Source organism: Pygoscelis adeliae, unplaced genomic scaffold (genome assembly GCF_000699105.1).
Source record: "Pygoscelis adeliae isolate BGI_AS28 unplaced genomic scaffold, ASM69910v1 Scaffold413, whole genome shotgun sequence".
Classification (NCBI taxonomy): domain Eukaryota; kingdom Metazoa; phylum Chordata; class Aves; order Sphenisciformes; family Spheniscidae; genus Pygoscelis; species Pygoscelis adeliae.
The window spans coordinates 1440642-1465327 of record NW_008824403.1 but is presented as its reverse complement, the minus strand read 5'-3'; the positions used below and the strand labels follow the sequence as shown (position 1 = coordinate 1465327).

At 38.5% G+C, this 24686-nt stretch overlaps 1 protein-coding gene across 1 annotated transcript; it reads right to left on the bottom strand.

The window, feature by feature from the left end:
- Positions 1–967: 967 nt before the first annotated feature.
- On the bottom strand, positions 968–24686 carry AGTR1 (angiotensin II receptor, type 1). Its single transcript, XM_009320387.1, has 2 exons — positions 24609–24686; positions 968–8419 (listed from the first exon to the last, which is right to left on the bottom strand). The coding sequence occupies exon 2, from the start codon at positions 8364–8366 to the stop codon at positions 7287–7289; it is 1080 nt and encodes a 359-aa protein (XP_009318662.1). The 5' UTR covers positions 8367–8419; positions 24609–24686; the 3' UTR covers positions 968–7286.

Sequence of the window (24686 nt, the reverse complement as noted above, 5' to 3'; positions counted from 1 at the left end):
ATCCTATCACAAAACCCAGGTTCAACATTAAAAATTCTCTAGTAGGTGAAATTACATCTCATGTACACTTATTTATGACTTGTCTTTGAAAGGTATCCTGCAAATCATACGCATTCCCTCACTTTATAGGTGCTCTTATACAGACAGAGGGCTTTGGGTCTGCAGATTTTTATCATGCTTGGAGGTTTTTTTTACAGTGCAAAACTGAATCCTTATAAAAGCTTTAAAAAGCTACTTAAATGAATAAAAACTTGTGAAAACAAACTTATTTCAGATCCTTTAGTATTTCATAGCTGTTCGGCAAAATTAAATATGCATAGTACTCCTATAATACATACTATGTTTTTGTGAAATTATTTTATTTTTTGCTTGGTTTCTGGTTTGGTTTTTTTGGTATATTTGTGTATCGTGTGATAAACTAAGCATGAGGAGGAGTTCAGACTAGGTAGGCAAAGCTCATGTAAGTCTACGTGCAGTACACGGTCTTCCTTTCCTGGGCATATAATTATCGGATGGGTTTCTAATGTATAATTTAACTTTTTTTTCTGAAAGAAAAATCAATTGCGGCAAATTGGCTGCTAATATCTTCTGCACATCTATTGACTAAAACATTTCTGGTTATTCATTCAATTTCATAAAAAAGTTTACATTTGCTTGAGAACTTTAGTTGGAGATGCTTGAAAGTCTGTGTGTGTATGTGCAGGGTTGTTCCTCACTCGTAACATAAAACCTTGCAGTATCTTCTTTTCTACTCTTTTTGCTTTCTGATTTTCAATGACAGAGAAACTTTTTGGCTCGCTTTGGTTTAAAAAAAAATTACTTTTTTTTAATTTATTTACATTTGCTTGAGAACTTTAGGTGGAGATGGTTGAAAGTCTGTGTGTGTATGTGCAGGGTTGTTCCTCACTCATAACATAAAACCTTGCAGTATTTTCTTTTCTACTCTTTGCTTTCTTATTTTCAATGAGAGAGAAGCTTTTTGGCTCACTTTGGTTTAAAAAAAAAAAAAATTACTTTTTTATTTATTTAACAGCAGGGTGAAATATCTTCATGGTTTTGTATTTGTTCAGCAACAGTCTTTGCTTTCCACCCTATTCTAACAATTTTTCACCCTCTGCTTAGGCTGTAAAGCTCTAAGGGATGGTATGTCTATGTATACCTCCTCCTGCACCAGGGCCTGTGCTCCATTGTAGCCTCACAGCACTGCCGATATATATAAAGCTGAGGAATAACTAAAATACATAGAAAATAAGTTATTCAGTAGATAAACTATAAAATTTCATAGGCCTAGCTTTTAACTGTTTTTCACTTTTTCCCAGTGTGTGACACTATAAAACAGAGTATGAAGTGGGGTTTACTAGGGATATGCAAGATTAAAATCAGTTTTATTTTCATACGAATTTGAAATGGAAATATGTGATCCATTCTACCGTTCTTCTGGCAAAAAAAAAGCAAAGCACCAATCCCCTCTTATTATGCTGGAACCTGATCCTGTTTCCACTGAAGCCCCTGTACAATGTGGCACTGCTTAGAAACACCAAAGCTTATTCTAAGTGGATATATTTACATTGAATACTCGGCTACAGGCAGCCTGAGCCTGGCTTTTCAGGGCCATTATTCATAATGTAATGCGATCCTGTATTTGACACAATATTCTGGGTAAATCTGTCCCTATAATTTAATTTAGCTTCTAAAAAGTTAAGCCTAAATTCTGCTTTAAACTCTAACCTGTGTATAGGAAAATTAGCAATTTGTTAAGTATCCATTCCAAGGAAACTTTACTAGCTTAGCCAGTTCTGGGAAACACCAGTGAATTACTGAACTGCTGTTCTACATGTGATTTTGGAGCTAGCCGGGTAGCCTTTCCACTGTGAATTGCAGACACAGCCTGTTCATCTCGAGTTTAGGGGGTGCTGGGTTAGGCTTTAGATTGGAAGGAATGAGGAATGGTGGCATAAAATATTACAGCATTAAATAGAAATACTTTGGTAAGGATGATATTGTCGAAGATGATAGCTAGCCATAGATATACTGATAATAGTGTAGTGCTTACAATAATATAGAAACATATCTCTTTGCTTTGGGTGGGTTAATACAGCAGTGGAGATGGCTTTCACAAAGACATCTACTGATGATGTGTATGTCTTTAGTAATGCTTCAGACAATGAAAGTTCTTACAGTAGTAAACTTCTACAATATAAAACTATTTCTATTGAAAGAGAAAACATTAACATCCACCACTTCACCACTTACGACTCCACAAAAATATTTAAAAGAAAATAATATCTAGTTCCTGTTAACTAATTTATCAAGTACTTGTAAAGCTGCAGGCCGTGGCACTAGTCTACTAAAGATCGCGTAATGCTGTTCTCGAATGTCATCTGTACCTATTTCTTGAATGTCTAGCCACGTCTGCAGAACTCACCAGAGACAATGAGCTTGACAGCTCTGCCATTAACATTGAGGATTTATTAGTTCAGCCTTGGTAGCGAGGTCGCTGTTGAAACGGACCCGATGATTGATAGAACCACCTCATCACTTTGCACAAGCTGGTGGGATGATGGTCTGGCCAAGCCTGTAATGTGATGTAGAAGAGCAGAGCTGGAGACCCTGACCTTGTGAGTGGGCTAAGAATGGCTTGGTATGTTCCAAACTGAGCAGGACATTATTAAGAAACTTAAAAGAGCCTCTCAAAACTTTCTGGAAGCTTTTACTACTTAGCTGAAAGATTTAGTCTTAGGGTCTTTTTTTTTCTTTTTCCCTAGCATCTGTTGCAAAAATAAAGTTAAATGTTTACATTTAACACTAAATATTTCCAAAATCGGCAAGTCCCTGCTTTTAGGCCTTCTTCCACCTCCTCCCAAGTATTTGTTTCTTCTTTCCATTGCAAACTTCTCCCTGGGAATACTTGCACTTCAGTATACTTAAAAAGGAGGTCAGTAAGATAAATCATTGCTCAAGCTCTGCAAGCAAAACTAAACCAAACCTGGGAATCCTGCTGTATTCTCTGCTGCTGTCACAGTTTCAAGTAGATGATGAAAACCATCACCTAAATAGTAGTTCTGGTGAAGTAAAGGACTTTTGGCCTCGTACCATCTTGATTAACAATGTAAACATGAGGAAATTGTTAAACTGAGAAGCCAAATTAATCCCTACTGTATCTGTAATTGTTTCATTGGAATTTAGGCTAACCAGTGCAGATTATATAGTATGATTTAGGATAGGCATATAATGGGCAAGCAAGTAGAGAGCAGAGCATGAAACATGAGTCATATAAAGTACTATCGCACAATAAATAGAAATAAATATTATGCATGTATATGTCAAACATAATGTGATTTAGTAATTATTCTGCCAGCAGAAAGAAAGTATTCATTGAAATAAGTCCACGGAATATAATTGTGGTAGATTAGGAGTAGTGAACCCTATATTTAGGGCTGGCTATATGCTGTCCCCATTAATACTGGCTTGAGTTCCTCACACCAGGAAAGTACAGGGACAGACTAAGAGGTTGTCAAGTATTTTACTTTGGTCATCCTGAGAATGAAAAGCACTCTGGATACTTCTTTTTAAAATAACAGCATAGTACTGCATCTTAATTAACTTTGTGTTCTCTAAGATAGTGGGAGTTTGTTCTTAAACATACATAGCTAGTTCTTATTTTGATATTAAATTAAGATGGCTCAACCCAAAGTTCCCCAAAGATGGCAAAGTCATATAGAGCCAATCTTACTCCCCCCCTCCTCTGTTGGCAAGGAGTAGGTTCTTGCACCAAAGGATACCCTGGCCATCTCCCACCTGCCCCTCAGCAGGGACCACACAGCCAAGGGTTCACACCAGCGGCCAGATCCTGCACTCTGTCACGCTGCTGCTCTGCCTGCCCCACGCACAGGTCTCCAGCCCGGTATTTTCAGCACGTAGGTGGGCAGAGGAGCGTCAGGCTCAGCAGCAATGCGTCTCAGCACCTGCATTGGTTGCAGCTAGGTGTGTGATGGAAATGGTGTGGGTGTGCTGAGGGAAACAGGGACGCTTCAGTTACCTGTCAGCTCGGGGCTTTGTGGGGATGCCTGAAACTGCAGGATGTGGCTGTACACAGTAACTGTGCTCCAAAGGAGTTTGCTCTCTGCTGCTGCCCAGTTAGAGTTGCTTGAGAGTTTTATCTCTGGATACTTTTCAGTAGCCATTGATTTGCCACTTCTTTTTTTTTTTTTAAGGAAACATTAAACTAGGATCCACTATATTTGGCAGCTGATGATCATTTTCCTACCCCTTCCTCAGGAGAACAAAAATTTCCAAGCACTATTTAACAGCAGCTTTGCCCTCCACTCTTTTTGCCTATCAATTCAAGGTCAGTCTTGCCTTCAAAGCACACCAGCTGCAATCCCTTCCTGCCTTTCCTGCAGCAGCCCAGCCAAATGTGCATGCTCGTGCTTTTTCCCATGACGCAGGTAGGCACAGGTGGCACCAGCAGCCTGGGTTACGCAGTCTCTTAAAAACGCATGATCTGGCATGAACTGATCAAAATCACTAACTGATGGCTTCTCTTCTGTTTTCCACTGTAATGCAGTCATTTTTATAGTTCACGGTCACCACTGATTCTGCTTCTTTTTCTTCTTGGTGATAAATGAGTCCTTTCAGCTAAGTACTTAGTTATCACGTGCGCAAATATGCTTTGATTTTTATTTTTATGCACATATATATTTCTTCTCTTTGGGATGGCTCTTGTAGTAATGCAATCAACGTTTTGCAAATGAGCTATCTATTGTGGTCGTTGGGGACACTGGGTTTCAGTGACCAAAGGGATCAGCAGGTGATGAGGAAATGCTTGCTTAGCCTCTGTCAAGGAAGTTAACTACCTCCCCGATGGACAAGTTTGTATTTGATTTCTACAGGAGCTTTGCCACAGGTAAGGATCTCCAGATCCATCAGGAAGCAGGGAAATATTGCTGTCTCTTCCTATAACTAATTTTGAGATGAAAAACAAACTTGTGGCTGCATCCAGCAGGTGGCAAGCAGAGCACACTGAATTATGTCTGACGCAGATCTGCCTCTGCCAGGGGAAGCTCCCGATGCTGCTCAGCATGTGCACACATGTACATGAACACAATATCATACAGATAAAGGGCAGGCTCTGTCAGTCCTTTGTCAGCTTACTGAGTGCTGAGGCAGTGGTGCTGTTCTGGATGCCATTTATAATGCATGGGACTATTGCCATCTTCATTTTTAACGAATGGCTGTCTCGCGTGTAAGGATAGATATAAGCTAAATATGAAGCATTATATGAAATAGGAATAATTTAACCGTGTCTTTAACATGACACATTCAGGTTGCAAATTTTGAGATACTAGCTTGTGATTAAATTAACTTAAACCTTCAATGAAAGAGCATTTTTTTTAACATGCAGCTTTAGAAGTTTTAGTGAATCTTCACAGTGCCTTGTGACGTATGTAAGTAGAGATTGTTCCCATTTTGCAGCTGGAAGAACAAAGGCAAAACTGAAGAAACTTGCCTTAAAATAAGTGAATGAAAGAGCAGGAAGAGGCACAAGATTCCCAGACCTGGTTGTAGTCCCGTTTTTTCTTAAAAAGTATTAAACTACAGAAATAACTTTTTTGTTGTGTTTTGATTTAAAATAATTTCCTAAAGTAAAAAATAATTTAAAATATTATTTGTGTATATGCAAGAGACTGATAATCAGAATATATGGATAATCCAACCACTTGCTACCCGAGACAAAGCCGCATTAGATGTGTATTTTTGAAGATTATAAATATTGCAAATTCTCAAGGGTCATGTAACTGCCTACATGATATATGTACAGTTTTGGAATTTTTCTTAAGTTTTACTATGTCAGAAAGTATTTATGAACTCATTTATCTTTGAAGACAATAAATGAGTGTGAATCAAGAATAAATTTTTCTGGAGCTCATTCCTTGAGGTAAAAAGGACATAGGAGGATATCATTGGCTGGAACTTCCTACAGTGCTTATCACCTTTCCCCCATCATTTGTATGGAGAGTTTAAGCCAGACTTTTGTTCTGATTTATGCTAGTATAAATTTGAATTCATTCCATACACATAAAAAAAGGTTCTACAGGGAGCAAATACTCTAGGCTTAGTTTGTATAAATGGAGAGCAATTCCGTAAAAGCCAAGAGTAAAGTTTGGTCTCAGATGTTTCGTGATGTGACTAAAAGCATTATTAGTTAAATTGTAATACAAGCATTGTCACATTTTTGCTTATTGGAATTATTAAATGTTCAGGAATTTGAAAAATTGAGTGGATTTGATTAGTTGGTAATTTCTCTCATCGAGTGCACTGGTTCTTATACAAACACAGTTTGAAGTTTTCTGATCACCTCTGTGCCAGAATTCATGTTTTCAAATACAGAATTTTACTTTTAGTCACATAGAGTATGGAGTCAACCCACTCCATAAGTAATGTTCTTCAAAGTCAGTGCGGCAGATCATGAGGAAAGGTTAAGTGAACGCCATTTGTGTGTGTGTGTATATATAGATACATATTTTTCTTAAGCTTCTATAAAAATACCCACTGGGATATAAATGTACATTCATGAAGCAATGTTTGAAATCTATGAGTAGGAATATAAATCTAAAAATATATTTCTTCTCTATTTAATAAATAAATCTGCGTTTTATTGCATATATTATTATGAAAAATTTGCCATTTTAAAAAATGAAAAATAGTAGCATAAATCAGAATGAGACCAATTTAAAGGACCTTAAATTTCCATTCGAGTTTAAAATTGGGCCTCTATCCATAGCATATATTTGAAAATGTATTATAAATATGACGATATGACATTTACGTCATTTAAAAAAAACCCAACAAAACAAGCAGTGTAGCTCTATCAGCTCCTTGAACAAAACTTGGAATAACTCATGTATGTGCTGAACACGTCCTTCATAATTCAGGTGTTTTATACAAGCTTTTCCTTTAAAAAGATCTTTGAACTTAAGTTAGGAGTTTTCTCTACCCTTCTTTTGTAGTTCTGAGTGAACGGCAGGATGCTGACAGAAACTCTGACATGCCTGTCCACCACTTATGTTGCTTTCGGTAAAGAAAAACAAAATGAAAACCAGCAGTCCTCTTCACAATGTAAAATAAAAGGCCACTGCTACATCTTTACAGTGTGATTTCTCTGCGGTGATCTGATGTTTCTGCAATGAGCAGTAAGCTGTGATGTTCAGGACTGCAGATGAATTTTGTCATTCTTGCTGCTTCGTTCGCAAGGTTGTTCAAAAAAAAGTGTGTTGCAAAACGCATCACTCGGTGTCGAAAGACCCAGCAGTCTTTTTAGTGGGCAAGCGTATATTTTCTGGTGGCCGATATGAGAGGGAGCTCATTTTTGTTGTTAGGCTTGGATGTGTGCTGACACTTGGCGGAATGTATTTTATTAGCTGAAGGAAGTATTTTTTAAAGTTTTTTCCAAAAAAAACATAAAAAAAAGGATTCAAGCAGTTGTTAAAGTAAGCGATGCAAATGGTGAAGGGCATAGCCGTATCCACAATATCAGTGATTTTGCAGTCTGTTATTACGTGTAACTGAATTAATACATCCAGAAAAGTGAACACTTGATGAGGAATCCAGGAAAAGAAGAAGAAAAATACTATTGCCACAATCATCTTAAAAATATCATCATTTCTAGTCTTATTTTTTTGAATTTGATATGCCTTCTTCAGGGTCTTCCAAATTAGGGTGTAGCTTGTTAATATGATCAGAAAAGGAATTAAAAAGCCCAGCAAATTTTTGGATAAACCCAACCCAACCCGGAGCGTTGTGTTATTGTTGTCGTACCGAAAACCGCAGACTGTCATGTTCAAGTTCTCAGCAAAGAATATATTACGGTGAATGATGACGGGCAAACTGGCCACACCGGCGAGAAGCCAGATGGCAATGCAAGTTATTCTGGCAACAAACATGGTACGTCGAATTCGGGACTTCACTGGATGTACTATGGCCAGGTATCGGTCAATACTAAGGCATGTGAGGAGGAACACGCTGGCGTACAGGTTGAAACTTATCCCTGCTGATGCTAACTTACACAAACAGTTGCCGAAAGGCCACTGGTACTCCATGGCCGTGTAGGCTGCCCAGAGCGGCAGGGTTATCAAAAAACACAAGTCAGCCAGCGCCAGGTTTAGAAGAAAGATGCTGGCTACTGTTTTTAATTTCATGTAGCAGTAAATGACAATAACGACCAGGCTGTTCCCAAATATGCCTATGATAAAGATGATGCTGTAAACAGTTGGAACCATAATATAGATGTAACTGTGCCTTCCTGAAACAGGACAGTCGACGTGGATTCTTTTAACCGTTTCTTCGGTAGAGTAATTTGGGACCATCTTGATCTCTTCAGCTGTAACCTAGTTTCAGGGAGAAAATACGAAGTTCACACCTAGGAGAGGAAAAGAGGAAGAAAATATTATTCATGACAGGGATTTAATTTTTAAAAAGTTTCACTTAAATGTCAAGGTTTTGTGTCTAACACAATGTGTCAATGTCTTTGTATTTAAAAATAAGCCATCTTCAAGTGTTTTCTCAACCAATTTCTATGCTAATATAGACTTTGTTTGCAGGATAAAACAGAGATAAGAATGTTAGGAGTTGACTGAACATTGTTAGATTCTTTTCAACATAAATGAAATCTAACCAACTTCTTTCAATTAACAAGGTTCCAATTTAAAATAAGACTGGTCAGTGAACATATGTCATAAGAATAATAATAGAGACTCAAAATAGCGGATAACTATAAATTCAGGAGAGTCTTTAGGGTTTTTTTTTCCCCATAAATAGGTAATATATCTAACGAGCAAAGTTATTGAGATATCTCAGAAACTACACTTAAGCACTCTGAATACCAGTTCATTCTGTAAATACAGTGTAATGCGTTAAGAAAGTAAATTAATTCAGATTAGGTACTCATTTTGATGTCTGCTGTGACTCACTAGAATTTTGTTTTCTATTCATTAAGCTTAATTCTTTGAGACAATTTTTACCTCACAGAGAAAGATGAGCATACTTGCACAATCTAGTGTTCTGTTGTACCATTAATACCTTAAAAATTCGGAAGTTCCCTAGCTCCCCATCTGGCGTGGAACTATGGCATTTAACTACTAATGAGGAAAAAAAAAAATCTGTGAAAATCCAGACGTGCTGATTTGTTGCACATTAATATCTGTAGAAAGAGTTTAAGAAGGGTGCAAGGGGAAACCACAATTCACATTACCTTTTCAGTTACTGACAAAATTTATGTATCCAAGAGTTGAAGTTGTAGTCTTAGTGTACGAAAAATATTTCTGGACTGTATTAAGTGTACAGAAATGGTATGAAATCTCCTTTACAGGGCACCTGTTTGGTTCACCAGGGCTTGTGTGTTCTGCAAGAATGATTTCCTTATTAATGACTTACGAATTTAGGAAGCAGGTAATACGCTGTAAGTGACTCTGATACTAAATCTGTTTCAGAGTCTACAAATAGATAGTCTTCCCTCAAAAATAGTGGAGATTTAAAAGAAGGAAAAAAAAAAAAGGATAGTTATTATTGCAGAGTAGTGTTTATTGCTGTCTGCAGGATCCTGACAGCTGTCAGCCACATCCAACTTGTGCTGCCTCAAACACAGGTGAAATATACTGGCTTTAAAACAAACGAACAAACAAAACCCTTATAAATGTAAGTCACTTTTACAAAGATAAATATACACACCTTAAGACCCTGGGCAGAACAGATGCATTCAGAAGGAACAGATACCTGTCATTATAGAAATATGGGCTATGTTGTAACGGAGGTGGTTGCTCATTATTTGCTTTGTTCAGCACTGACCTTCCTGTTAAGGGCAGAATGCTACTCTGTTAAGTGTTTGACATGCTCTTGTTGGGAGACAAACCTTATTCCAAATGGATTGCCTTTTTAATGGGGAAGTGAGGCATAGATATGTCTCGGCAAAGCCCACCCAGGACGTCTGAAGCGGAGCCAGGAACTGAACGCAGAATATGGGTTGCGGTCAGCACCTTGTGAGCAAGGTCACCCTTTGCTCTCAATTTATTAGTTTTTAAAAGACTCGTTATTTCTCTATCTTAGCCCATGTTCTATTATACGTTTGCATTAATAAGCTGATTCATTTCCATAAAGCTAGCAGGGTAATTTCAGGGTTTAGGTTCTTGATAATTCTATCAAGTTTGGAATATGTAGTTAAATGCAACTAATAAACCCTTTGTCGAGATGTGCAATGCGACACTCCCAGTCTCTCCAATTCATTCTGTGAATTAGTCTTGTTGCCCCGGTTGGTACAGATGCCTCAAAACAACATCAGCTATTTCTGCCGTGTTTAAGAAGTTAAAAAGCCAAGCAAATACAGCTGACAAACAAACGTACGCCATCCTGGTCGCATGCGGCACCGCAACACATCCTGAGCAAAACTTCCTGGCTTTCAAACTGTGCCAAATCTAGCATACGTGGTGTTTGGCTCTGTGGAAGGTCATGCTATCCAGAGGACAGGGAGAACCACAATAAAAAGATTTCAAGATAAATCCTCTTATCTCATCCCTTGGTTGTGAAAGTGCCCAAGGAGATCTGACAATAACCGATAGGTTCTGCAACATCAAGGTCTGGCAATATTTGCCCTGTCCCAGCTACGTGCTGGGGCTGCGCTGTCTATTCATTATCATAGCCTTTGCTCACTTATATATCAACTGAGATTACAGCCCAGAATTTAGCAGGAAGAAACTGCAGTGAAGTCTCTACTAAGAAAATCACCACTGCAGGTTAGACTTGCAGTAAAGCAGATCGAGGCCCAGCTAGGGCTGAGCAAGACCTTTCTCCGTGACCAGATTAACCGATCGGTGGTACTATTGGCAAGTGCATCCTGCTCTGTGGGTACTAACTGGCAGATTCAGTGGCTAAGACGAATGTAGCCGATGGTGAATATTCCCCCTTCGATGGGATTGTTTCTGTGCAGCGATAGATGTCAAGGCACCTTTCTTACGGTCACTTCATCCACCCTTCAGTGTAGTGCGTTTCATTGTTTACCTTCCAATTTCCCTTTTCCACCCACATGGTGGCCTGTACTTTTTCATGCCAGTAGTAGCTTCAGATGATGTAATTAATAGCATATGTACTTTCAAGGAAGTGTAATAATGATTATATTACATTTTCAGAAATGTGTTAAAATAAACAAAAAATAATTGAGTTGGGAAACTTGTGTCTGGCTCTCTAAGGTATTGAATTCGCTGAGCTTATTTTGGAGTGCTTGGGAAGTAAAAAAGGCAGAACAATTCCCATGAAGAATCAGGAATTTGGTCAAGAAATAGTATGATACTTCAATTCACCTGTGTGAGACTGTAACCCTTCTGGAATTAAAGGTTTTGGTGTAACACTGAAGTCAGTGGAATTGTGCAAAGGATGTGTTTGCTATGTTACCAGTTTTAAATCATACTAAGGAATGATAATTAATAAATAATGAAATCCATCATTATTTTCAGTAAATGAAAAGCAAGCAGAAATACACAACGTGGTTGCTTTGGGGTAAATAGCTATGGATTGCCATACGTATACCTGAAAACAGTTCGAATGTTGCTGTGAGAATGAACCTCCTAGGAGCTTTACATTTGAAGCACAGTGAGGAAGGCTCTGCTAATCCCAAGCAGAATTATTACATTTCCTGGAAATTTCAAAGTTTCAGAGCTAGCCTCGAGTAGATCTGCTGCCTTGAGGACATCTGTAACTTTAGAGCATTAGGAAAAGCTTCAACACAGGAGAAGAAAGTAGTTTGTTTCGGAAGGCATGGGCCCATAGCAGTGCTGAGCGGTGAGACAGGGCAGCTGTGGTGGTGTGAACTCCGTACAGGCGATGATTTCTTTTCTGTACCACTGTCACTTTTGCTGTCATTCTCACCTGCCACAGTTCACCTGCTTGTCCCAGGATCACGGTTATACACATTTTATGCAAAGCAGATACTTCTACGTGGGAAGTATTGCAGATTGTTTAAAAATGTTACAGAAATAGATGGCTGGTACAGCTTTATTCTGCCAGAATTCACCAGAGCAGGTTAAACGACTGGCCAGTTAAATGCAAGTATTGAAATTGTGCACATTGATAATTCCATTTAAAGCATCTCAAATGACCTGAGTTAACATAATGATAATTGGATCATTTCAAGGATCATACACAAGGAGCTTTTTCTAAGAGGATTGAATTGATGCGACTGTGAATGGTGCGGCAGCACAATCTCAAAGCAAATAATCTGGTGAGCAGCAAACCCCTGTTGTATGTTACTGTCCTGTTTGACCTTTTATCTTTTTTAATTACCATGCTGATAATGAAATGCTTCTGACTGCTCTACCAACTATTATTTACCACTCCATTCACTGCTTCTGTTGGGTGAACGTGCATCCTAATTAAACTGCCTGTGGAAACAACAAGGAATGCTGAGCCCGTGCAAGGTAAACAGCACTTTGCTTACCGGAAGATAAGATAGCACTGACTGTGGCTTTCTGTGAGAACTTCATCAGCTATAAATAGGTAAGCAGGTGTCACAAGTCAGATTTTAAACAAAAATGTGGTTTTGATATTTGCTTTGACAAAGACTAAATAAATTCAGGCTGATCAACCCTGCCACGGTTTAGCCACCTCACCATTAGGTAATGTGAGGTTTTTTGGCTTCTGATAGTGGGTGGATTAATTGCTTTTCTTACAAATGAGAAGGTATTTCCATGTTTAAGAGGAAGATGCATTCTGTTTTTATACAAAATTACTGCACAGGGAGAAAAGAGGCTGAAAAATGTTTGGAACAGTATGTTCAACATATTAGCTATGTTTTTTTCTTTCTGGTAGCATAAGCTTTTTCCCTTTATCTTGAAAGTTTAGTCCCTGCCCCCTTTCCTAATTTCTTCTATCTTCGTTTTCTAATCACTGAGAAACTAATGACACTTTCCACATGCTTTACTTCACAGCCTTTTTTTTTTCCCCTATCCAGCAGAGCAAGCCCCTTTATCCTCATTGCCTTAATGAATATAATTTCTTCTACTTCATACGCCTACTTCAGCATCTTCTCTGCTTTCCTGGAGGTCCTGAGCAGTACCACTGTGAAGCCACAAATTTACCTTTCTCCTAGCTCTTATTTCTGCTGCTCCTTCTAGCAGTCTGTATTCCCCACTCACGGCTTTCCTAAGTATTTTTAGTCCAGAGTTGATAGGTGAATTGTGGAGGGTGAGAGAAATGCAAAGACTTGGGCAAATAAAGGCACGTAATTCAAAATACTACGGCCTTGCAGCGTGCACAGGCCTCCTGTCATCACTGCCGCTATCCTCCACAGAGGCCAGCGTCTGACTTCATGGTAAATGACAGTAAATCAAAATAGTACTGAAATGGAGCTGCAATAGGCAGTACAGGACTGGAACACTGTACATCAGTTCATGAGCACCAAGAACAGAAAGCAAGCTTCAGAAGATCTGCATTAGGAACTGTCAAGCTGGCTGTGGCTTTTGCCATTTTGGATCAGGAGGTGGTCTGACACGAGAACAAACAGAATTCGCAGGACCTTGTGCTGACCTGCGCATTTTCGCTTAATAGCTGTCCTCCTGGTTAGCCTTTCATGAAGAAACTGCCAGTCTGTTGAAATTGCGGTTAATTTTGTGGTGTTTGCTTTTTTTAATTTTAGAGTAAAGTGTTTATCTTTTTAATTCTCTAACCTATATGTGGATTCTTTGTGCCTTTCCCTTGCAAGAGTTGAAGCTGGTCTGCTTCATTTGTGCTAGCTCTATATAGCTGGAAAATAAACTGCCTGTGATCTTTCTAGGATCTGGTTCTTCTGCAACACCAAAACTCTTAAATTGCTTATTACTTATTTTGTGCTAGCAGAGGATCAGTTATTGCTACCTTGTAAACGCGAAGTGTTTTATGTACTCTGACCTTCTCTGTAAGAACTTCTCTGTATTTATTTCCTCCAGCATACTTCAAAAGAGTCCGTCCTTCTGTATGATGGCTTCATACTTTATTCTGAAAAGAATGAACATCTCTCTGCTGTTTGTTTTCATAGACTACTCTCATTAATTTTCCCTTCACTTCGCAGGTATCTTTCAACTGTACTCAGTTTTAGTTATAAAATTTATGTGAGAAAAGGACAGACGAAAGGACTTTTTCCTCTGTGAAAAATCAATGCTTGTGGAATGGCTGAGCAGTGGAATTGGGGGTGTGTGTGATTTTCAACGACTGGGGGGAGGCAAATGGAAAGTAACACAGTTAAGCACAGTGACATTTAAAGCGCTTTGAAGTTTAACTCATATATATTTTGACCACTAGAGGTCTGTATTTCCTATTTTAAAATAAGAGCATTGCTGTATGTTATATTCAAAATACTATTTTCAAAATATCCCCTCCGTCAAGATTATTTAAGATGCAAACACAAGGCAAAATACCTATCATTGAACTTCTGCATTTATGGAAAGTATAATGTACCAGAGTGAACTATTTAAGTTTATTTTGGTATCTACTAGCTTATATCGAATTTCCTTTATTCTAGTACGTTCCTGGTTTTTCTAACCTTTAGTCCAATTCTTGCACTTGTAAGTCATGGAACAAGATCCTGATATTTTATTTTTTTCAAAGACATATGCAGCTTAAACGTTCTGAAGTTTTTAAGCCAAAATAAGAAGAATATTTTTAAAGGGAGACTAAAAGTATAGTTTACTTTAAAAAAGCAGATGGAAAAATAGTGACACCTACTCATTAGACTAAAAGATTATCTGAAAACTAACTAGGCATGTTGTTAATTATACAACTCTTTTTCCAAATATCAGCCAGGGAGTATTCTTGAAAGTAATTCTAGGTTAACTTGACTCAAACATATATTTTCCTTTTTGGAGGAAGATATTTTTATTGTTGAAAATGCCACTTCAGAACTATTTTTAATCTTTTTTTTTTTTAAGTGATTTAAAGGATTTTTGGAAATTGAAAGGCAACATAAGCCTACACATTTTTTGTTATCCAAATGGTGATTTTTAGACCTCAAGTGCTGTATATATTTCATGAATTGTAAACAATTTGACAATTTGAAAATGTAAACATCTTTAACACTTTTTAGGTGTGTCCCCCCCACCTCTTTTACTAATATACCTGGGTTTGTCATTACCCCTTTGGACAGTGTCAGTGCATGTTGATGATGTTACTCTGTTTCAAAATATTTATTTACCTAAATAGTTCTCTGATGCTAGTAAGGGCAAACAGCTTTCAATCCAGATAGAGAAGAAAGGTTGTTTACATTTATTTTATTGAAACTAGTAGATGAGCAAAGGAGAACCAAAAAATTGATATTAACTATACTGTCTTGTGCCAGAGAAGTAGAAATAATCAGTGTCTTGTCCTGTATTTATGTCAAACGGGTTATGCAGTGTCAGTGTATCTCTATGCACTTAAGGGATACTTGGGTACAAGCATATGACATTTGTATCTTGAAGCTGCTAAAAATAGGAGCGTTTAGAGAGAATAGAAGTGATATCTAGAGATAAAAAACTGGAAAGCAGTTGGCTAGATTTAAAACACAGAGTAAAGAAAAGAATCCTTCCTTTGCACACTCAAGGACTTTGTGTTAGAAATGGATGTGGCAAAAATTGGCATAAGTGAAAGGCCACCTCTAAAACACTAATTTATGGGGCTGTGGAGTGCTGAATAAAATCTTCCAAGTACTTTTTGGGGACATTAAATGCTTAATAATACTACAATGTAATATGTGACATGTTCTGCATGCTTTTTTTTAACAGCCTACAGTGTAATAATGTCACAGTTTCACTGCTGCTGCAACTGCTAGAATTGTGTGTTTGGACTATTTTTTGCATATACTCTTGTAGTACTTAAGAGTCCAGAAACACTGGAAATATTTTTTCATGCTACTTGGCTCTTTGGCCAAAGTTAACTCTACCAATTCCCTCCTCATGTCTGTTTTTTTTCCAGAAGTTGGGAAATCCTGATGTACATATTGCTGTAAAACTTTACTTGCAGATGTTAGTGCCAAGGAAGGATTGCTCAACTTCACTAGTTTCTCAACCTCACTAGAACTTACTGGTTTAGTGAACACTAGCACGGCAATCATTAGGGGTGGGTTTTTTGTGCAAAAATTTGTTGACTGATTGATCCACAAAGTACTTGTTATGGTTAGCCAAAAGTCTTTCAGTTGTCAGTAAGTTTCAGCATTTTAGTTTATAGGCTTCATTTTTCGGATCCTCTAGGTTTAGGTTTAAAAATAAACATTGTTTTCTGGGAGCTTTTGCTCTATACACATATAATTTTGTTTGCTGTTAAGGGGAGGAAAAACATTCTTGGGTTCAATAAATGTAGAACTGGACTCCAAAACACTGACAGATTAACCATTTTCAACATGCACTGTGTTTATCTAATCTCTTGGGGAAGATCAGTGAGGTGGTGGTTTTAGAGATCACTGGTTCTGGCTTGACAGTGTACCCAATACTCCAGATATCTTAGATTTTCCACATAATTTCCTGGTCTCTCTCATGTTTATCCATCAGAGCAATCTCTGTTTTCTTTCTTTGACCAAGACTGCATGAATGTGTTGCAAACTCTCTGGTGTTTAATATGTCTTAGATATTATATATCCTTAAGAGATGTGAATATAAAATTACCCACAGAGCAGTAACTTAAAACTGAAAAGATAATCAAATAAACAAAGTAAAATATATTTCTAGCTCAATACTTCTAGTTCACTGCTTCTGAAACTAAACATCAAAAGGCTAAGCTTCAGAAGAGATGATGTCTGAAAGGTGAATCTCCATGTAATATCCCCTTGTCCCAGTCACCTCAGTTGCTCTGTCTTGACAGGAATGACGATCACCTTTTCCTTATCTAGTTTATTAAACCTACAGCCAAATTAGTTTTTAAATATGAAAAATTAATTGTTATAGCAGGAGGCAGTCACTCTTCCTGTTTATACCACAGAGTAAAGAACTGCCTCTTTTTCTAAAAGAGGCTGAAGACACTTCGACGTATTAAGACTTTGAAATGAGGGCTTTAACTATCATCATCAATCCAGCATGGATTTTTGCACCTCTGTTCTAGCCATTAGCTTTACCAAAAAGGAAGATTGGTGCCCTCCTAGGCGATGATAATGATTGATAATCAGCAGGCTAACCTCAAGTCTGCTTATCAGGGACATGTCATCTCCTCATATTACTAACAATGCCATTTACTGCACATTAGGTGCCAGGAAAGAAAAAAATAAATCTATTTCAGGTCAAGGTAGGACTAGAATTTCTAGGGTTTTCAGCATTGACATGAAAAGATTTTTGAAGGGCAACACAACATAAAGTACTGTTTTATTATGAATATACAGCTTACTGCACATTCGTAACTTCAGATTTGATGCCGGTTATGTAGTATCTTTAGGGTATTCGGAAGTACCCGAAAGAGTCAATAGTTAACAAGAATTAAGCCATGAAGTCCCAGAACGAATAAAAGTGAGATTAGTTTGAGCTGTGAAAGGTTACATGCTGCACGGTTACTTTCTCTGAGTGATAGTAAACAAATGGATTAACGCATTTCCTTTATTGCAGCTGGAATTGCCTATATAAAATATAGTGTGCCCCATGTGATTGTTTTTAATAAAAGACAGAAATCAAATTCAGGTTTGTTAAGTGCAAGTGAAATAATTTGATGAATTTTAAGTTTCTATTCTGATAGCTTAGTTCCATGGAATAAGAAGTTTTAAAGTATTCTTTTTTTTTTTTAATTACACAGCAGTGCGCATCCTACCTGGATACCTAACCACACACCTAAAATTTCTATTGGCATCATTATTTCCATTGGGATTGAACCGCAAGTTTCTACTGTGAACTCCTCCAAGCTGAGGAGTAAGGGAATTCACATTAATTCTGGGGTTGATCCAGATCTGTATTTCAGCCTTACACTAAAAAGGCTGTGGAGAGGCAAGAGAGAAAAAAAAAACTTACTGAAATAAAAAACACTGCTGAAAGCCTTTATCATGCCCTCTTCTAACAGAACAGAGAACAGATACGACGTGTGAGGTATCTTACCTCCTTTCAGATCATACATAAAATCACCATTTGACTTACTGGATATTTCATATACCTATTAATCTGTCTTTAAGGTTATGTGGTCTTCTTCACTGAAGCTTGTGGGTGCCTCCGTAAGTATACGAAAATAGTAGTAACAATAACTGTTCTTCCTTCCCAGTTTGTAGAAGAAATACCGCGTTATATTATGGTGATTTCAAGCACGCAGAGCTTAGTGAGGGGCTACAAGATATTTCCCGTGCTGTTTTGAGTATCACTGGTCTCTGGCCATTCTTATTTCTTGCTGAAGTCAGTGTCTTTGTGCATCCAACACTGAAAGAGTTCTCAGTTTCACTGTCCAGATCTTCACAGTATTCGTCAATGGTTTCACTGGTCCAGTAGAAGGTAGCGATCACCTGGAGAGTGGCCTTTTGGCGGGAATAAAGGCCGCTTCCACAAACTGCTCTGAATGCAAGACAGAGCCTTTCTCTTCTACTGCTGTTCAAGGAAGAGACGATGTTCTGAGCAGCAGAGAGACATCTAGGCAATTAGCTTGTTGCTTTGCTGGTTTTTAACAATATCTGAATTTATAAAGACAATAGTTTCAGCTTGAGATGCAACTTGGAGGTCCCAGTTGTGCCAAGAATTGCTGAGGCCAGAACCAGCTCTGACAGGAAGAAACGGAACGTGCACATAAAGATCCTTTATGGAATTGAGAATCTTTAGGTTTTTCATGCCCATTTTGAAATTCAAAACTATTGAAAAGGTGTCAATATGATTATCAAACTGAGACCATCTCCAGTGCTCAAGGAAAGGCATGTTTTCTGGATTTCTCTTCTTATTGGCATGATCTCATTCTGTGATTAAACCAGCTGACTTGTCTGTACTTCAGCCACTTGCTCTTTCTCTAGTTTCACTGAGGCATCAAGAAACTTGCCTTGTAGCAATGCTGGGGCTAGTCTTTTGATGGAACGTTGTTCCCACTGCGAGCTTTTTATCTTCAGAACTTCTTGAAAACAGAAAAGAAGTGTGGAGTCTACACATATCAAAGATCCTGTAGCAGAAACGATGCGTTTCTGTTATCTAAAACACCTGAAAGGATGATGCTTTAGAGTGCTGCTGCAAAAGGCACAGGCACAGGCCAGTAAGAAGGAAGCTGCTTTTGCTAACTTAGAAAATCACGTAGCTACCATGTGCTTTTACCACGCAGACGTTACAAAGCTCCTGAAACTCGGCCAAATTTTGGGAAACCTACCCCCACTGGAGGGGATGATGCAACTCCTACAGAGGTCACTACAGACAAGGTCAGGCAAATGCTGGAAATCTCTCATGTAGGTTGTTGCTCTTCTGGTGTTGTGTGAATAGCGACTTTTCAAAGCAGCATGATATTAAGGGCACGGATATTAAGGGCACGGGCAACATGGAAGATGCGGGGAGAAACATTTTGAGTGGGTAAAGGAAAGAAGGCTGGGCTTTGCTAAGGAGTCCAAACACAAAGGTTTTAATGAATCAGATGCACCAGTGTCGGTAGGAAAGGTAGAGTTAGCCCCTCTTTTGTTAAAACACACAATGAAAATTCACAGCATGTGGAAATTAATTTTATGCAGCTGAAAGGAGTGAGAGGTTAGTAACTTCAGGAGTGCTACACAAATCTTTCTTTTGGGAGTCGAATGAAATCTTTGCCTCTTTAGAGGTTATTCTTTGCATTCTGGGATTTATCACTTGATGATCAGATGCGTGTAAGTAATGTTTTGGGGCACTGAGAGTAACAGCTACTCACGTAGACTATGGCTTGTAGACCTGAGCCCCAAAATATTAGTGTCTCATGGGCATTCCTTGATCACAAACTGTTATTCCGTTACTGACTCCAGGACATCAGAGGACACGTGTATGTATCGGCTCTTCCTCACAGTTTTTGCAGCATATAAAACTCTAATACGTTGTTGTATTTTAACTTGAAGCCTAAAATATTAGAAATGTATTTTAATTTGAAGCTGGAAATATTAGAAATGTGTCTCACTTAACACGGCTGTGCGCCAGAGCAATTTCTGCAACACAGATTCTTTTTCTACAGGGATGTGGTGCTACTCCCACAGGCAGCTGGGGGGAAGCAACAGGTACACAGTTCACTTCTCCTCTAGACTCCCCTGCCTCCCGTGATGAAGACTCTCCACACTCCCAGCTTTTATTAATTGAGATGAGCCAATGACAAAGGTAAATGGTTCTATCTTTTAGTTTATTATGGGTAGCTGTACTGCAACGTAATGTGTGTGAAATGAAACGTAGTGTGTCATGAAACGTTGGCCTCTTCTGCTTTTTGGTCCAGGAAGAAAAAAATGTAGTGAAGGGTAAAACGCCTCTCAAATTCTGTTAAGAATGTTCAAATAACAAAATAACGTGTCATTAAAGGATGGAAAATAAGTATTACAATAGGGAGACAGCCAAAAAAAAAAAAAAAATCAATATAGCCAGATAAGGACTGGCTATAAGAGGGGTATCACAATCTACTCTCTGAAAGTCCAGATACTGAGTGAGGTCAGTAACTAGACGCTTACCAGCCTCTGGGTAAAAACAGGTAAAATTTACGTAAGTTTAAACTCTTGGTTATTCATATAGTGGTTGTTCCTCATTTAGCAGAAAATGGGATTTCATGCATCTAAATTGGAAATGATAATGTTCTAAAATGGTTAATGCATGAGTGACATGCCCACAGCAATATGCAGTCACTGTCAGAATCTTTTGTGTCACTGGCGGAGATCACAATAGAAAATGGAATGGAAAGGTCAAAGCTGCAATTGTGTCCTCATGAACCAGATCACCTACTTCTGGGAGAAAAGGATTTTTCTCAATCTAGGTGCAAGTTCTTTGGCCTTTTTCTGTTTTACAGCTTTACTATGAAAGACGCAACTCAAAATCAGTGGTGTAACTAGTACAAAACTACTGACAGTGATGTTTTAATTAGGTTTCTGTTGCTTCTTCTAGGCAAAGACGTTTGCAGGAGGAAGGGTAGGGGACACAGCTCTGACTACAAAGTCTCCAACTTTGTAGACAGAGATGGGAAGTGATAGGACTTCTTTGTGGAATTTCAGGTTAGTCCAAATAGAGGCTTCCTCGCTTTGTCCTGGTAGTTTAGTTTATTCAGAGACCACGGTGTCACTTGCCTACTCTCCCACAGTCATTTTACTCTTCTTCTGCTAAGCCAGAAAACGCAGAGGCAAAAGTTAACATTATGTATGCAACGTAGGCCCCTGAACAACTTTCCTTAGTTAAAAGTGAGATAATAACATGACGGGCAATGAATTCTGCAAGGTAACATTACTTCTACTTTTCTGGTACAAGGAACTGCCTTCCTGTACTTTCTTGTAAAACAGTAAGAAAGGTGCTACAAGAGAGCTTACGTACATAAATTTGCTCCAGGTCATGCAGCACACCAGTAACATTTTGACATGCATGGGAACATTCTGATGTGTGTGAGGCCTTACCTATACCTTAATCCTCAAAAGGACATTTTCCTGCCATTAAGCTAAATCACCAAGGTGAAGCCATGATGCACCTATGAGCTCTACAGGCTTAATACGCAGTCCCTTCTGCAAGATGTGCTTTTTATTTTTACCCCCCCACACTCCCTCACCCCCCGCAAAAATAGAAGGCAAGTGTAAATTAATGAATAACAATCTTTAGAAATGCATTGTGCAGAGCAATAGTTATCTTCATCTGCAACAATGGCTAATCTGTCAGAAAGCTCGAGAGAAAAGAAACACTTAATTCTCTGCTTCTACTCCAGAAATGGAGAGGCCCCTGTCAAACAGAGGTGTTTCACTTTCTAATCTAATGGAAATTAGACGAGTTGGCTGAGAGTAGTTCATGTTGCTCATTTTTACCTAAAAAGACTTCCCCTCTCTAAAAACCTCTAGCAAATCACATCAGTGTTTCTTACCTATCACCAACGTGGTTAAAGTGACTGATAGAAGCTTCTGCTTTGAGCAACGAAAACATTAACTGAAAAACAAGCACACCTACAGATGCAGCATGTCCATGTCCATGTGGACACGGGCATAGCAGTAACATAAACAGCAAGTATCTGCCATGTTAACTAAACCAACTAACGTGGAAGTTTTATCACTACATTTCCAATACCATGGCTAGTGACTTCCACATAACTTCCCACTAGTCAAAGTGTTACGGCTCTGGGAAAACAAACCTCACATTGAACGTTTTTTTTCTTTTGTCTTCATGCTGAAAAATAGTGTTTGTCTTACTGGGGAAGCAAATGTATTGTGGATTTCTGTGCAAGGAAATAGACATTAGATTTCAACACCTTCGTTCAGAGGAAGCTTTGTCTTCCATGTGTCATAATTCAGCAATATGTAATAGGATTTGGTTGACTGTGTCCGACTGAGACACTTGATTACGTTTCTTTTATATAATTAATTTAGATATCCTTACAGTGGGAAAATATCACACTATGCCTCAGAAAAGACTTTTCTTCCTGAAATGAGAATGTTAGGAACAGCCTGGAGGGAAAAGTTAAAAGATTAAAAGCAAAGGATCAGCATGGAGGCTTCTTAATGAATACCTCATTAGGGTCAGAAAAAGGGAACCAAAGGCAGAAAGGAAGGAAAACAGTATGAGTAACTGGTAAAGTACAAGAGTTTATTCAGACAAAAAAAATCTTTTAAAATGGTAATGCAGCTAAGCCCAAGAGAAGTTAGTATCATTGTAACCGTTAGGAAGTATAACATGGAAAACATAAAGGCCCAATTGTGCTTTCACTTGCACAAAACTCCTGTTAAGGGCGGATCATTATGAGGACTAGAAGGAAATCTGAGTAGCCAAATACAAAGACAAAGCACTGTATCGGTGATTTTTGTACAAGTCAATTGGACTAGTGCGGTGCTAAGGGGTTAATCAAAGAGAATGAAAGGTCAAATACAGACACCTTAATCATGTCAGTGTGAAAGGCATTATCACCCATGAAAAAAACCAGATACTGTGATCCCTAGTGCTTTGTCTGGAAGGCAGCACACTTAATAGAATGATACCGAAATAGCTCATCTGCCAAATTTGTACAGCTTGTTTCCTGTTTTTTTTCAAAGTAAAATGTATTGCTCTATTTTGAAAATAAAATTCACTAGTGACCTCTCTTTACTGTCCTGGCTCTGAGACGTTCCTTGTGGGTACTGAGGACCAGCAACAGAGGTAGCAAAACCAAGAGGGCTGTTACAGCTAGAGTGCGAGCTCTGCTGCGATGCTGTGAATCAGTGCATCCTGAACCAAGTGCGGTCTTGGTTCTCAAGCAAACGTAACTGCGCAGATGCCCAGAAAGGGTAGCGCTGTGCCCTCCAAAATGCCACATGAGCTTTACTTTAGTGCTAGGAAAATTACCGATTGAGCTGAACAAATGGTTGGATGTGTGGCTGTCCTGTACTGACATGAATTTTTTTGACGGTATGTTTAAGAACATGGAACAGCATCATAAAATGTACTTAAAGGCAAAATATTTTTGAACCCTTTTCCTTTGAAGTGCTTTTTAGGAAGCACATGGGTAAAGAAATATCTTTTACCTGAAACAAAGCCTGGTTTGAGAAAAACTGTAATTGTCTTATCATGGTAACCTGCTAATAACAAAGCCAAGAGGAAAATAATAAAGAGAGAAATCTAACAGCAGAGCTGGAGTCCCACTTTGAAAACAGGTGTTGATTCCTGCCCCATGCTTTCCATTTCTGATTGTTGTGCATTAAGTAAAGAACCTGAGGAGGGAGGAAATCCTGAGCAACTGCCAGAAATTGAGTGGTAAGCAGACTAACTCTTGGGCTTAATGTACCTCATGGTGGGGGGGAAGGAAAATTGTCTAAACTTTTAGGCTTGGCTAACAAGAATGAGGGGAGAATGGAGAAAAGATGAAAACCAATAGGAGTTTATAAAGAAAAAGATGAAAAGGTGACATACATCCTATAAAGCTGGATTGGGAGGGGCATGCACGGTTCCTCGATAAACAAGTTCAGGCTGCATCTTTGTACATTATGTGCTGCCTGCTTCAAGCAAAGGGTCTGGCCAGGCCGTGCCGATGCTAAAGCAGGGTTAAATGGAGGATAACTGCCAACAGAACATTTTTTAGGGAAGTCAACTAGTGCATTTTTCTCCCTTGCGTAAGCCCCCCAACATAAAAGTACAGCTGTTCAGTGGTTTTCTGGAATGTTTTACTATTTGCATGGGTCCCTCTGAGCTAGAAATGCTGAGGCACAGTACTCTCATTCAGCGTATCCCTCTCAATTTTCAGAAAACTGAGGGGACTCAGGAATGCTGTTTTATTTTCTATTTCAGTTCCTAGACTTCATCTGCTGATTATTAGATTCCACCAGCCAACAATCTATCAGTAACTGAAAAACTTGTATGACCTAGAAGTAAAGAAAGAAATAGGTGAATTAGCTGAAATGAGGCGTTTTGGTTAAATCATTCTTTGTTCTGGCCCTAACTCTAATTATAGCTTTCACCTCAAACAGTGAAATACTGTCTAAATATTGACCTTGCCCAAATTCAGTACCAGTTTCTTTAGATATTGCCAGTTACCTTTTGCTGTAGCCTGCTTTTTATCTTGTCTTCAATCATGCCACTCACTGATGCATTGCCAACCCGATCTTACTTTCC

What these genes read in the sequence shown, in the direction of transcription:
- AGTR1 (XM_009320387.1), bottom strand. Translation starts at nt 8,366, where the DNA reads ATGGTCCCAAATTACTCTACCGAAGAAACGGTTAAAAGAATCCACGTC.